At 47.8% G+C, this 15,798-nt stretch overlaps 1 protein-coding gene across 16 annotated transcripts in view; it reads right to left on the bottom strand.

Moving 5' to 3' along the window:
* The window catches only part of SPAG9 (sperm associated antigen 9), a 159,759-nt gene extending 145,050 nt beyond the window's left edge, over positions 1-14,709 (bottom strand). For 12 of the 16 annotated variants that reach the window (XM_021929030.2, XM_021929035.2, XM_021929036.2 and 9 more), the window contains exon 1: positions 14,177-14,709. In XM_021929030.2, coding sequence (XP_021784722.1) covers positions 14,177-14,479 — 303 coding nt within the window. In that variant the 5' untranslated portion in view covers positions 14,480-14,709. The remainder of the gene's footprint in view (positions 1-14,176) is intronic. The other 4 variants (XM_009190271.4, XM_009190274.4, XM_009190275.4 and 1 more) reach the window with 2 other exon arrangements.
* Positions 14,710-15,798: the final 1,089 nt, after the last annotated feature.

Here is a 15,798-nt window from a genome sequence, read left to right as displayed (position 1 = left end):
TGGTAGTATCATTCAAGAAGATAGGGAACAAAAGAGAACCAGATTTGGGAGATAAGTTCAGTTTTGGACACGTTGGGAGATATTCACGCCTGGTAAACAATCATAAGATGAATGTGAAACTCCAGAGAGAGATCTGGCCTTAAAGTTCTTAGCAGGCTATCAGTTCCATGAGTAAACAATCATAAGACGAATCTGAAACTCCAGAGACAGATCTGGCCTTAAAGTTCTTAGCAGGCTATCAGTTCCATGAGAGAAGGACCTTGTCTGTTTTACTCACCACTGTATGCCCAATGGGCACAGTATCAGGCACATAGTTGGCACTCAATGAAAGTATCTGTAAGGCCGGGCGTGGTGGCTCACACCTGTAATTCTAGCACTTTGGGAGTCTGAGGCAGACGGATCACACAAGGTCACCAAGTTCAAGACCAGCCTGACCAAAATGGAGAAACCCCATCTCCACTAAAAATACAAAATTAGCCAGGTGTGGTGGCACATGCCTGTAATCCCAGCTACTCAGAGCTGAGACAGGAGAATCGCTTGAACCCAGGAGGTGGAGGTGATGGTGAGGTGAGATCATGCCATTGCACTCCAGCTTGGGCAACAAGAGTGAAACCCCATCTCAAAAATAAATAAATAAGTAAATAAATAATTTCTGTTAGATGAATGGGTTAAACATTTTGGAATAATCAACAAACGGTAAATTGAACCCCTGGGAATAGAGGACCTTAGAAAAAATGCCCAGGAGTACAACATTCATCTGAGTAAGAGGAATCCACAGAATGGTCAGGTAGGTAAGAGGACAGCCAAGGAATTTCAAAGTCAAAAAACCTAAATATAATGTTTCTCAGAGGAAGAAGTAGCCAAAAAACACTGCTGAGACATCAAGTATGAGAAGGAATAAGATAGAAAACAAGAAAGGTATTTATGAGAACTTTTCTGAATGTTCAAGAATGAGTAGAAGACAATCTGAATAAGTATCTAAAGTTTCAGATCTAAATAATTACCTTATAAGATGAAATGAATTATTTGCTGCAAGAGCAGCTTAACCTTTTTTTCTTCCCTTTTATTCCCCAGTACCTTGAATAAACACTTAAAGCTTAACCTTTATTAACTTGTTTATTCCATCTAAAGTGCCTACCTCTTCACTGCTGCTTGCTTGGTTAAAAAAACTAAAATTATGGCCGGGCGCAGTGGTTCATGTCTGTAATACCAGCACTTTGGGAAGCAGAGGCAGGAGGATCACTTGAGGCCAGGAGTTCGAGGCCATCCTGGGCAACACAGCAAGATCCCCCCGACTCTACAAACGCGCACACACACACACACACTAGCTGGGCATGATGGCATACACCTGTAGTCCCAGCTACTTAGGAGGTTGAGGTAAGAGAATCATTAGAGCCCAGGAATTCGAGGCTGCAGTGAGCTATGATCACTTACTCCACTGCACACCAGCCTGGGTGACAGAGCAAGACCGTGTCTCAAAATAAATAGATAAGAAAAATAAAATTTAAAAAAAATTTTAAGTAAAATAAAGTGCCTGCCATTCTAGTCTTTATCCCATCACCCTGTTTATTTCCTGCATGGCATCTATCACCATCTGTAATTAACTGGTTTGCTTATTGTTTATTGCAATGTGAACTCCAAGAAAACATGGGCTACCTTCCCTGTCTGTTTCATTAGTGGCTACATCCCCAGGGCTTAGAACAGTGTCTTGCTCTGCCAGGCGCGGTGGCTCACACCTGTAATCCCAGCACTTTGCGAGGCCAAGGCAGGTGGATCACCTGAGGTCAGGAATTCAAGATCAGCCTGCCAACATGGTGAAACCTTGTCTCTACCAAAAATACAAAAATTAGCCAGGTGTGGTGGTGGGTGCCTGTAATCCCAGCTACTCAGGAAGCTGAGGTGGGAAAATCACCTGAAACTGGGAGGTGGAGGTTGCAGTGATCCGAGATCAAGCCACTGCACTCCAGTCTGGGCAACAGAGCAAGACTTCATCTTAATTTTTTTTAAAAAAAAAAAAAGGCCGGGTGCAGTGGCTCACGCCTGTAATCCCAGCACTCTGGGAGGCTGAGGCTGGCGGATCACAAGGTCAGGAGTTCAAGACCAGCCTAGCCGATATGCTGAAACCCCGTCTCTATTAAAAATACAAAAAGTAGCCAGGCATGGTGGTGTGCACCTGTAGTCCCAGCTACTTGGGAGACTGAGGCAGAAGAATCACTTGAACCCGGGAGGCGGAGGTTACAGTGAGCCAAGATCCCACCACTGCACTCCAGCCTGGGCAAGAGTGAGATTCTTTCCATCTCACAAAAAAAAAAAAAAAAAAAAAAAAGGAAAAGAACAGAGCCTGGCTCAATAAATAAATAAATATTTGTTCTTTCTAACCATCTACGTTTCTATTTTATCCTTCCACCTACTTGGGGAAATGGGATAAGATAGAACTAGAAAATCATAAAGTTCCCATCCAGCTCTTTAAAAGAAACTGTAGGAAGGCCGTTCGCAGTGGCTCACGCCTGCAATCCCAGAACCTTGGGAGGCCAAGGCAGCAGATCACTTGAGACCAGGAGTTCGAGACCAGCCTGGGCAACATAGTTCGATCCCCATCTCTACCAAAAAATAATAATAATTAATTAAATTAAAACTGCAGGAAGAACAAGAGAAAACACACTTTAAAGGGCAATAATAGCCGGACACGGTGGCTCACTCCTGTAATCCCAGCACTTTGGGAGGCCAAGGTGGGCAGATTGCAAGGTTAGGAGTTCGAGACCAGCTTGGCCAATATGGTGACACCCCATCTCTACTAAAACTACAAAAATTAGCTGGGCATAGTGGCACGCGCCTGTACTCCCAGCTACTCAGGAGGCTGAAGCAGGAGAATTGCTTGAACCCAGGAGGTGGAGGTTGCAGTGAGCCGAGATCGTGCCACTGCACTCCAGCCTGGACAACAGAGCAAGACTCCATCTCAAAAAAAAGCTTAAAAAAAAAAAAAGCAATAATAGACAGGGCATGGTGGCTCACACCTGTAATCTCAGTTACTTGGGAGGCTGAGGTAGGAGGATAGCTTGAGCCCAGGAGGTTGAGGCTACAGTGAGCTGTGATTGCAACACTGCCCTCCAGCCTGGGCAATAGCATGAGACTCTGTCTCAAAAAAAAAAGGGGGGGGGGCAATAATAGAATCCAGAATCACAAAAATTCTAGGCCTATACCCCAAAGGAAATCTTATCAGCAGGTAAAAGAATTTCTCAGGCTCTATAATCCTGGCAGAACAGGTAAACAAGTCAGAAACAAGATATCCTGGAAATGATAAAAGTAAAAAAAAAAAAAAAAAAAGATGACCGTGGGGCAATGGCTGGCACTGGTTATCCCAGCATCTTGGGAGGCTGAGGCAAGCAGGTCACCTGAGGTCGTAAGTTCAAGCCCAGCATGGTCAACATGACAAAACCCCGTCTCTACTAAAAATACAAAAATTAGTTGGGTGTGGTGGCGGGCACCTGTAGTCCCAGCTACTCAGAGGCTGAGGCACGAGAATCACTTGAACCCAGGAGGTGGAGGATGTGGTGAGATGAAATTGCGCCACTACACTCCAGCCTGGGTGACAAAGTGAGACTCTGTCTCAAAAAAAAAAAAAGTTACTAGCAAAAATATTAAATGTAGGGTCAGTTTCTGTATTTCTATATCTCAAAGTTTCAAAAAGGGGAAAAAATTATTTTCTTTTTGAGACAGGGTCTTGCTCTGTCATCCAGAGCAAGTGGTACAGTGTGCCAGAGTGCACTGGCACAATCGGGGCTCACTGCAATCTCGAACTCCTGGGCTCAAGGGATCCTCCCACCTCAGCATCTCGAGTAGCTGGAGCCACAGGTGTATACCACCACACCTGGCTAATTTTTCTATTTTTTGTAAAGATATGGTCTCACTATGTTGCCTAGGCCGGTCTGGAACTCTGGGGCTCAAGCTATCCTCCTTCCTTGGTCTCCTAAACTGCTAAGATTATAAGCATGAGCCACTGTGCCTGGTCCATAACAGTTTTTATCTAATAATTTTATTTATTTATTTATTTATTTTGAGACAGAGTTTCACTCTTGTTTCCCAGGCTGGAGTGCAATGGCACGATCTCGGCTCACTGCAACCTCCACCTCCCGGGTTCAAGCAATTCTCCTGCCTCAGTCCCCTGAGTAGATGGGATTACAGGCATGCACCACCACGCCTGGCTAATTTTACATTTTTAGTAGAGACAGGGTTTCTCCATGTTGGTCAGGCTGCTCTCGAACTCCTGACCCCAGGTGATCCGACCGTCTTGGACTCCCAAAGTGCTGGGATTACAGACGTGAGCCACCACACCTGGCCAATGTGATAATTTTAAAACAAAACTAGCCAATTTTAATTCCGTTCTATAGATTTTAAATTTTTTTCTTTTCTTTTTTTTTTTTTTTTTTTGAGACTGAGTCTCGCTCAGTCTCCCAGGCTGGAGTGCAGTGGCCGGATCTCAGCTCACTGCAAGCTCTGCCTCCCGGGTTTACGCCATTCTCCTGCCTCAGCCTCCCGAGTAGCTGGGACTACAGGCGCCACCTCGCCCGGCTAGTTTTTTTGTATTTTTTAGTAGAGACGGGGTTTCACCGTGTTAGCCAGGATGGTCTCGATCTCCTGACCTTGGGATCCGCCCGTCTCGGCCTCCCAAAGTGCTGGGATTATAGGCTTGAGCCACCACGCCCGGCCTTTTTTTTTTTTTTTTTTTGATGGAGTCTCGCTCTGTTGCCTAGGCTGGAGTGCAGTGGCACAATCTCGGCTCACCACAACCTCCACCTCCCGGGTTCAAGCGATTCTCCTGCCTCAGCCTCCGGAGTAGTTGGGATTACAGGCACATGCCACTATGCCCAGCTAATTTTTGTATTTTTAGTAGAGATGGGTTTTCACCATGTTGGTCAGGCTGGTCTCGAACTCCTGACCTCATGATCTGCCCACCTCAGCCTCTCAAAGTGCTAGGATTACAGGCATGAGCCACCGCGCCCAGCCTCAAATTTAAATTTCGTATAGAAAAGTAACTAAAATGTAATCACTTCCTCTCAGATGAGTTTCATTAATTCATTATAAACATATTAAGAAGCTAGTCAGCTCTATAATAACTGACATATACCGGGCTCTTAAAAATTAATTCAAATTAATATAAGATGATATTACAAAGATTCTCTTTTTTTTTTCGACAGAGTCTTACTGTGTTGCCCAGGCTAGAGCACAGTGGCATGAACACATCTTACCTCAGCCTTGACTTCCTAGGCTCATGCGATCCTCCTGCCCTGGCCACCCAAGTAGCTGGGACTATAGGCACGCACTACCACACCAGGCTAATTTTTATATTTTTTGTAGAGACAAGGTTTTGCCATGTTACCTAGGCAGATCTTCAACTCATGAGCTCAAGTGTTCCGCCCACCTCAGCCTCCCAAAGTGCTGGGATTACAGGCGTTAGTTACCACACCCGGTCCTGGAAATGTTCTCAAACATAAATAATATAGTGGTTATATGGCAGAATATTCTCATTTTTTAGGAGATACATACGTTAAGTCCCAAGGCAAAGTGTCATAATGTCTGTAATTTAAATAAGTTAAATACTGAGGGGCAAAGAATCATAATGTCTGCAATTTAAAATGGTTCAGCAATTAAATATGTGTATATGTGTGTATGTGTATCTACACCCACACATCCACATATACAGACAAATAAAACAATGACTGAATCTATACAGTGGGTATACAAATGACAAATATACTTTCCATTTTTCTATATGTTTGAAAGTTTTCCTGGCTGGGCGCGGTGGCTCAAGCCTGTAATCCCAGCACTTTGGGAGGCCGAGACAGGCAGATCACGAGGTCAGGAGATCAAGACCATCCTGGCTAACACGGTGAAACCCCGTCTCTACTAAAAAATACAAAAAACTAGCTGGGCGAGGTGGCGGGCGCCTGTAGTCCCAGCTACTCGGGAGGCTGAGACAGGAGAATGGCATAAACCCGGGAGGCGGAGCTTGCAGTGAGCTGAGATCCGGCCACTGCACTCCAGCCTGGGCTACAGAGTGAGACTCCGTCTCAAAAAGAAAAAGAAAGTTTTCCCAATAAAAAGTTGGGGGGGTGGTGGAATTACTGAAAAAGTATGCTAATCTTAAAAAAAAAAAAGCCCTAGCTGGACGCGGTGGCTCACGCCTGTAATCCCAGCACTTTGGGAGGCAGAGGCAGGCAGATCACTTGAGCTCATAAATTCGAGACCAGCCTGGGCAACATGGTGAAACCCCATCTCTACAAAATATTAAAAATTAGGCCGGGCGCGGTGGCTCAAGCCTGTAATCCCAGCACTTTGGGAGGCCGAGACGGGCGGATCACGAGGTCAGGAGATCGAGACCATCCTGGCTAACACGGTGAAACCCCGTCTCTACTAAAAAATACAAAAAACTAGCTGGGCGAGGTGGCGGGTGCCTGTAGTCCCAGCTACTCGGGAGGCTGAGGCAGGAGAATGGCGTAAACCCGGGAGGCGGAGCTTGCAGTGAGCTGAGATCCGGCCACTGCACTCCAGCCTGGGCTACAGAGTGAGACTCCGTCTCAAAAAGAAAAAAAAAAAAATTAGCTGGGCATGGTGGTGCACACCTGTAGTCCCATCTACTTGGAAGGCTGAGACGGAACGATGGCTTGAGCCCAAGAGGCAATGGCTGCAGTGAGCCAAGATCATACCACTGCACTCCAACCTGGGCCGGACCTTGTCTAAAAAAAATAACATAAAATAAAATTCTATACCCTCAACTCAGCACTTCTCTATTACATTAATATATAAATTCCCATGGTTCAGTTCAAACATTTTTGGGTGTGCCTATTATGCCAAACTACTGAACGCTGTAATTCTTAAGAAAATAAAACACAGTATGGCCGGGTGCGGTGGCCCATGCCTGTAATCCCAGCACTTTGGGAGGCTGAGATGTGAGGATCATCTGAGCCCAAATGTTCAAGATCAGCCTGGGCAACATGGGAAACCCATTTTTACAAAAAATACAAAAATTAGCCAGGCATGGCAGCATGATCCTATAGTCCCAGCTATTCGGGAGGTTGAGATGGGAGGATCATTGAGCTCCGGAGGCAGAGGGTGCAGTGAGCTGGGATCACACCACTGCACTCTGGCCTGGGCAACAGAGTGAGATCTCATCTCAATCAATCAATCAAAAAATCTATAAAAATATAAAAATATGTGTTTTTTAGGCCAGGTGCGGGGGCTCACACTTATAATCCCAGCACTTTGGGAGGCCGAGGCAGGGGGATCACCTGAGGTCAAGAGTTTGAGATCAGCCTGGACAACACGGTGAAACCCCGTCTCTATTAAGAATACAAAAATTAGCTGGGTATGCTGGCGCATGCCTATAATCCCAGATACTCGGGAGGCTGAAGCAGGAGAATCGCTGGAACCTGGGAAGTGGAAGTTACAGTGATCTGAGATCATGCCACTGCACTCCAGCCTGGGCGACAGCACAAGACTCTGTCTCAAAAATAAATTTTTTAAAAAATGGGCTGGGCACAGTGGCTCATGCCTGTAATCTCAGCATTGTGGGAGGCCAAGGTGGGCGGATCACAAGGTCAGGAGTTCAAGACCAGCCTGGCTAACATGGTGAAACCCCATTTCTACTAAAAGTACAAAAAGTAGCTGGGCATGATGATGCACGCCTATAATCCCAGCTACTCAGGAGGCTGAGGCAGGAGAATTGCTTGAACCCAGGAGGCAGAGGTTGCAGTAAGCCAAGATTGTGCCTCTGCACCCCAGCCTAGGCGACAGAGCGTAAGACTCAGTATCAAAAATAAATAAAATTAAAAACTAAAATATCAAGTGTGGGCCAAGTGTGGTGGCTCACATCTGTAATCCCAGCACTTTGGGAGGTTGAGGCAGATGGATCACTTGAGGTCAGGAGTTTGAGACCACCCTGGCCAACATGGTGAAACCTGTCTCTACTGAAAATACAAAAATTAGCTGAGTGTAGTGGTACACACCTGTAATCCCAGCCACTCGGGCAGCTGAAGCAGGAGAATTGCTTGAACCTGGGAGGTGGAGGTTGCAATGAGCTAGGATCATGCCACTGCCCTCCAGTCTGGGCGACAGAGTGAGACTCTGTCTCGGAAAAAAAAAAATGAGTGAGAACACTGAAACAAGAACAATGAATGTCAATACCTATTTTCTTGCCCATGAGTCTTATGGGTTCCATGTTCATACACTTCCAAAGATAAGAAGTGTCAAAAGTCGGCTGGGCGCGGTGGCTCACACCTGTAATCCCAGCACTGTGGGAGGCCGAGGCAGGCGGATCCCAAGGTCAGGAGATCGAGACCATCCTGGCTAACACGGTGAAACCCTGTCTCTACTAAAAAATAAAAACTAGCCGGGCATGGTGAGGGGCACCTGTAGTCCCAGCTACTCGGGAGGCTGAGACAGGAGAAAGGCGTGAACCCAGGAGGCGGAGCTTGCAGCGAGCCAAGATCACGCCACTGCACTCCAGCCTGGGTGACAGAGTGAGACTCCATCTCAAAAAAAAAAAAAAAAGAAGTGTCAAAAGTCTCCATTTAAACAAAAATCATTTTGTTACTGCCTTAAGTGCTGATTCCGTGGGAACAAGTTAGAAAATTCTCAAGTTAGAAAATTTTTTGAGACTCCGTCTCAAAAAAAAAAAAAAAAAGTGTCAAAAGTCTCCATTTAAACAAAAATCATTTTGTTACTCCTTTAAGTGCTAATTCCGTGGGAACAAGTTAGAAAATTCTCAGTAGTGTCTCTCACCTCTGCATTCAATCATCCTATTGTTTTGGTTTTTGGTAAGAAACAGGGTCTTGCTCTGTTGTCAAGGCTGGAGTGCCGTGGCCCTGATAGCTCACTGCAGTCTCAAACTCCTGGGCTCAAGTGATCCTCCTGCCTTAGCCTCCTGAGTAGCTAGGACTGCAGGCTCGCACCATCACACCCAGCTATTTTTTTTATGGTTTTGGGGGGAAAGGTGTCTCACTACGTTGCCCAGGCTTGAACTCATCCTTTTTTTTTTTTTTTTTTAAGCAAAAGGCCACAAAAAAGCAGTCACAAAATCACACAATCCATTCCCAGTAAAGACATTCTCTCTGTAGCCCATTCTCTCCATGTATGAGTCTATCTCAAAAAGGAGGGAAGATGGCCGGGTGCGGTGGCTCACGCCTGTAATCCCAGCAGTTTGGGAGGCCGAGGCGGGCAGATCACGAGGTCAGGAGATCCAGACCATCCTGGCTAACCCGGTGAAACCCTGTCTCTACTAAAAATGCAAAAAATTAGCCGGGCGTGGTGGCAGGCGCCTGTAGTGCCAGCTAATCGGGAGGCTGAGGCAGGGGAATGGTGCGAACCTGGGAGGCGGAGCTTGCAGTGAGCTGAGATGGCGCCACTGCACTTCAGCCTGGGCGACGGAGCGAGACTCCACCAAAAAAAAAAAAAGGGGGGGGGGGAAGGAGCTGGGCGTGGTGGCTCACACCAGCAATCCCAGCACTTTAGGAGGCTGAGGCAGGCAGATTACCTGAGGTCAGGAGTTCGAGACCAGCCTGACCAACATGGAGAAACCCCATCTCCATTAAAAATACAAAATTAGCCGGACATGGTGGCGCATGCCTATAATCCCAGCTACTTGAGAGGCTGAGGCAGGAGAATCGTTTGCACCCAGAAGGCAGAGGTTGCAGTGAGCCAAGATCGCACCATTGCACTCTAGCCTGGGCAACAAGAGCGAAACTCCACCTCAAAAAAAAAAAAAAAGAAAAGGAAAGAAGATGGTGCATCTTTGTTTTTATGTGCAGTCTCCCTCTACCAAATGATGTTAAATGAGCTCTCACTTTGAGAATAACGGTGATAACATACAAGACCCACAGAATCACTAGGAACTAAATTCCGAAGGAAAAGGTTCTTTAAACTCGTATGTCTACTTTTCAGAAGTATCTTTTTTTTTTTTTTTTTTTTTTGAGGGCGTCTTACTCTATTGCCCAGGCTGGAGTATAGTGGCACGATCCCAGCTCACCGCAACCTCCACCTCCCAGGTTTAAGCAATTCTTCTGCCTCAGTCTCCCCAGTAGCTGGGATTATAGGCATCCGCCGCCACACCCGGATAATTTTTGTATTTCTAGTAGAGACAGGGTTTCACCATGTTGGCGAGGCTGGTCTCACACTCCTGACCTCAAGTGATCCGTCTGCCTTGGCCTCCCAAAGTGCTGGGATTATAGATGTGAGCCACCACACCTGGCCCTCTTTTTAAAATTAAAGCAAATCATGCCTGTTTTAAAAGAATCAGAAGTTGCAGAAAACCCCTAACATACCCAGTTATAACCTCTCTCTCCAGATCATTTTGTATCCAGATTTTTATTTTAAAAAGTCACTGGGCTGGGCACAGTGGCTCACCCCTGTAAGTCCCAACACTTTGGCAGGATCCACAAGGCAGGAAGATCACTTGAGCCCAAGAGTTCCAGACTAGACTGGGCAACATAGTGAGACCTTGTCTCTATAAAAAATTTAATTAGCCCAGTGTGGTGATGCATGCCTGTGGTCCTAGCTACTCAGGAGGCTGAGGCCAGAGGATAACTTGAGCCCAAGAGATTGAGGCTGCAGTGAGCTGTGACTGTGCCACTACACCCTAGCCTAGGTGACTGCGTGAGACTCTGTCTCCAAAAAGAATTTAAATTTAAAAGTCACTGATTTAAAAATAAATTATTCAATAGGTTCACAGGGCTTATTCTGGACAGAGTCAACAGCATGTTCTGGTTGAAAAAGTCAAATTTAAACAGAGTAGAAAGTGAGGAGCTAGCTATGTAAAACTCTAAGGAGAGCATTCTAGAGCATGGGCAAAGGCATCCGACGGGTCTTGGTTAAAGAACGGAGAGGTGTGTCGCAGGCAGCCCAAAGGAGAGAGTGACGGGCATAAGATGACAGATTTCTTGATTAGCATCTGAAACAAGTCCAAATCTATCTAAAATTAGCCTTTCTTTAGGTCGTTTTTAAAGAATCCCTAAAACAGCAGACTAGCTCCACACTAAAAATTCAAATAAAAGCAAAGAAAAAAGTCAGAAGGTATTCAAAATATGTCCTATCAATATAAAGACTAAATTTCTGATGCCTTGCTGAGAATTCCTGCAAGCAAGAGATTATAGCACCTCACACACTCCTAAAACATTCTCACTATTTACATACCCACCTAAGTTTCCACAAAGGTGCTCAGAATTTACTCTCTCTGGTGATGGATAATTTCCTTGTTTTCAAATCATTTTTGCTGTAAATACGCTGAGGCACTTACTTTTGCTATAATAGACTCTTGGTCTCCACATTAAATACACAAACAGGCCAGCACGGTGGCTCATGCCTATTATCCTAGCACTTTGGGAGGCCGAGGCAGGCAGATCATGAGGTCAGGAGACTGAGCCTATCCTGGCTAAAATGGTGAAAACCCGTCTCTACCAAAAATACAAAAAAATTTAGCCAGGCATGGTGGCACAGGCCTGTAATCCCAGCTACTCGGGAGGCTGAGGCAGGAGAATCACCTGAACCTAGGAGGCGGAGGTTGCAGTGAGCCAAGATTGTGCCACTGCACTCCAGCCTGGGCGACAAAGCGAGACTCCGTCTTTAAAAAAAAAAAAAAAAGGGCACAAAGCACTCACAGAAAACTAAACACAGAATTCACTCTACATATTGGCCAAAGGGAGACAATTTCTGGATACTGAGCAACACACGATTTATGATCTTTCATGAAAACCAATGGCTGGGCCCGCGGTGGCTCACACCTGCAAGCCCAGCACTTTGGACGGCTGAGGTGGGCAGATTGCCTAAGCTCAGGAGTTCGAGACCAGCCTGGGCAACATGGTGAAATCCCATCTCTATTAAAATACAAAAAAATATATATATATTAGCTGGGTGGGGCGGCATGTGCCTGTAGTCCCAGCTACTCGGAAGGCTGAGGCAGGAGAACTGCTTGAACCCGGGAGGCAGTGAGCCGAGATCGTGCCACTGCACTCCAGCCTGGCGACAGAGAGAGACTGTCTGATAACAAGATGTGTTTATGTTTGTGGCCTGGGAGTTGGCGTATTTAGCTTTTCATGAATGTTCTCTGTTCTCAGGTCATGACCCTTTGCCCAATGGTTTCACTGCAGAGAATTTATAGATGTGACTGAAAAAATATAAACTACAAATAAATTCACTGGATAACCTATTTTTTTAAAGTCATTTACTTAAGAAATTAATATGGAACCCAGGGTCTAGCAGTCGGTCAGTTTTGTTTTCTGATTCTGCAACCTGTGGCATATGGTTTTCTTGGCACGTGTGACCTTGGCATTTTGCCTATATTTACACAGACTGACAGGAGTTTAAGGCTGGAAGGAGCATTTATTTTATGTGAGGTAAAAGGTCATGTCAGGCTTGCTTGTCACCTGTGTGTACATGTGGTTAATTCCCAGTCACTTCCATGTATATCCACACACTGGCAAGGGCCAGTGAGCATGAAGCAGCAGCAAGCCCTCTCAGAAGTAGCACTTGACCTCTGTTCTACAAAGAGTGCTAACAAACAAGTGGAAATTGTGATCCTATCATTATTTGGTTTTTCATCCCATCCTTCCCTATATGAAAGGAAAAGCTCTTGAAATAGTCCATTCCGGCGGGGTGCAGTGGCTCACGCCTGTAATCCCAGCACTGGCATGGTCAGCCCCAGGTCAAAGTGGGCAGATCACTTGAGGTCAGGAGTTCAAGACCATCCTAGGCACCATGGAGAAATCCCCTCTCTACTAAAAACAAAAATTAGCGGGGAGTGTTGTCCCAGCTACTTAGGAAGCTGAGGCACAAGAATCGCTTGAACAGGGGAGGCAGAGGCTCACCCGGGAGGCAGAGGCTCACCTGCAGGTGAGGCTGTGGGCGTGAGCCAAGATCACCCCACCGCACTCCAGCCCAGGACAGAGCGAGACTATAACCCCAAAAAAAAAGAGCTCTACCTGTTTAAAATCTATCACCATTCCCTGAGTAGTGAACTCACACTCAGAACTAAAAATCATCACTACAGTCAAGCTTTTAAAAAAGGAAAGAACTATTTAACCAGATGCAAAGGTATACATGACAAAACAAAAATTTTTAATGGTGTTACTATTCAGTGCAAAATGAGCTGGCTACATCCTAAAAACTCTTTCAAGTCTTCTGGTTACCGCCGTCCTTCATCAGCACGCCTCTGATCACCGCCGACAATCCAAAAGCAAAAAAGATGAAATGGTGTTCAGTAAAATAATGACCTGTCTTGATATGTCCATAACGCTAATGAAGCTTAAAATCCCATCACCTCAAAGACCAATACTTTAATCGAACTGGTTCAGTCGAGGCCTGGTCACGTTCGGTGAGTTAATGGCGGCTGGAATCTCGCATCGAGAAACAGCAGTCTGAGAAGGAAACTCAGACGGAAAAAGTGTTGTCAACTGTCACCTACATCTTCCCAACCCCGCCCCCCAATCCTTTTTATAAATAAATGGAGGGTTTCTGAAGGGAACTGTCCAAGGTTACCTCCAGATACTGTGGAATGCTCTGGTTTGGGATACCCATGAAATTGTTTATCTATTCATTGAATACTGCCACACAACATCTAAAAGTTGACAAAGTGTCAACCAAGGCACACAGAATATAAAATAAGACCTCTTCTCAACAAGATTAAAACGTCAAGAAGAAACTGACCGAAAGAGGGAGATCTCTAACTTCCCAAAGCAAGGCAACCCCCTGGAAAGGTACTGGAACTAGCGGAAGTTACATATCCAGGACAGAAGTGTCCCCCTCCCCAGGGGTAAAACTTTGAACCGCCATCTGACTATCCCACGGTGGTCGGAAACTTCCCTCAACAACAAGAAGCAACCAGACACCCAACAATCTCCGCCCTTGGCTAACCCCATGTGTCCTCAGGCCAGGCTGTCGCTTCCTCCCCGGGCCCTGCCTCCTCCATCTCGCTCCCTTCCCAGGACACTCAGTAGCCGGCCTCGGCTTCCAACGCCAGCCTGGGTCCCGGGGTACCTGGAGGCCGCCGGGCTCGGTCCCGGGGGGCATCGGCCTCAGGCCAGCTCTCCAGGAGGCCCGTCGCGCCTCTAGTCCCCGACCCGGCCGCGACCCCCGCCCCGACCGCCCCCGGGGACGGATCCCGCGGCCCCCGCCCTGCCGCCGGCCTCACCTCCTCGGCGTGCTTGCGCAGCGCCTTCTCCCGCTCGTACTGGGTGATGAGCTGCTCGTTGTCGTCCCGCAGCAGCTCCAGCTCCACCTGGTGCTCCTGGTCCTGCGCGAACACCGAGTCCAGGTTCTCCAGTACAGCCACCACCAGCGGCATCAGCTCCTTGACCACCTCCTCGTCGTAACGCCCGATGAGCCGCTCGAACTCGCGGTAGATGGAGCCGGCCAGGCCGGACACCCGCTCCGACATCACGGCCCCGGAGCCGCCGGGTTCCTCCTGATACACCACACCGTCCTCCAGCTCCATGGTGGCAAGCGGGCGGGCGGGCGGCCCGGGGCGTCGCCGGCTGAGGGGCGGCACCGGCCCGCACGGGACTGGCCCGGCTTGGGCTGGGACGGGGACTAGGGCTGGAGCCCGGGCCGGGGCTGGGGCTGGGCCCGGCGGGGTGGGGGTCGGGGCCGGAGGAGGGGAGGGGTGGCGTGTGCGCTCTCACCCCAACCGCCGCTGCACCAACTGCCGGGGCGGCCGGGCCGCGCGCGCCACACGTCATCCGCGGGGCGGGGCTGGCGACGCGTCGGCCTGATGGGCGGGGCACCGCGGGAGGCCAGGCGCGGCCGGGGGCGGGGCCATGCGTCTTCGGGCGCCGGCGGAGGAAGCCGTGGCGTCAACACCCGGCGCCGCGAAGATGATGCGGGCGCCAATGGGAAAGACTGCGGTCGGAGGGTGGGAAAAGTGTCCATCCACGGCGGGATTCGCGGGGCGGGTCCCAGGGGAAAGGGAGGGGTTCGGGAAGAGTGACGAGTTAACTTAGCTGGCATTTCTATGGATTTTTAAAGCTCACAAAGCACCTTCTCACTTCATCCCCACAACGGGCGTAAAGCGGCAGATGTTTGGACCTCGTTTCACAGACAAAGAAACTAGGCCCAGAAAAGTGGCGGTGCTGTCAAGGTCACGCCCCTGGAACGGGAAACGGGCTGAGCCGGGACTCAAACCAGTTCTCCAGATTGAGAATTCCGGGCTCCGAAAAAAATGGGAAACAGAAAGGGAGGGGAAAAAACCATAACCAGGGTCTACCCAAGTGGAAAGGTGGTCTCGACTAGAATAGGGCTGTTTTGTGCTATGGAAGAGCAAGGGTGAGATGAGGGGAAATTGGAGTTACTGCTAGTAGGTATGGGATTTCCTTTTGGGATAATGAAAGTGTTCTAAAAATTGATTATAGTGATGTATACATAACTCTAAATATGCTAAAAGACATTCAACTTCACACGTTAAGCGAGTGAATCATATGGCGTGTGAATTATATCTCAAGTTATTAAAAAATAAACAGGAAGGGTGATAGCATTCTGGAGAGGGGTGAAACTGAAAAGTTACATGTTGCACTTTCCCAAATAGTGTGTCTGCTACTTCTGGCCAACTTGGGACGGGGACATTTCCAGGCTCCAGCCACCCTCCTTTCCTCAAGTCTCGAAGTGGGGCGGAAAGGGTAAGTGGGAGGTTGGGGAGCAGAGGAGGAAAGGGGTGGAGTCACTGGAGTGAATAAGTCCCATGACAAGTGAGATTTCTGCCGCCTGGCAGAGCGTCACGTGTGGGGAATGGCACAACGCCCACGCCAGAGCGGGCTGAGT

This window comes from Papio anubis, chromosome 17 (genome assembly GCF_008728515.1).
Source record: "Papio anubis isolate 15944 chromosome 17, Panubis1.0, whole genome shotgun sequence".
In the NCBI taxonomy this organism is placed as follows: domain Eukaryota; kingdom Metazoa; phylum Chordata; class Mammalia; order Primates; family Cercopithecidae; genus Papio; species Papio anubis.
This window is presented reverse-complemented; position numbering and strand designations above follow the sequence as displayed.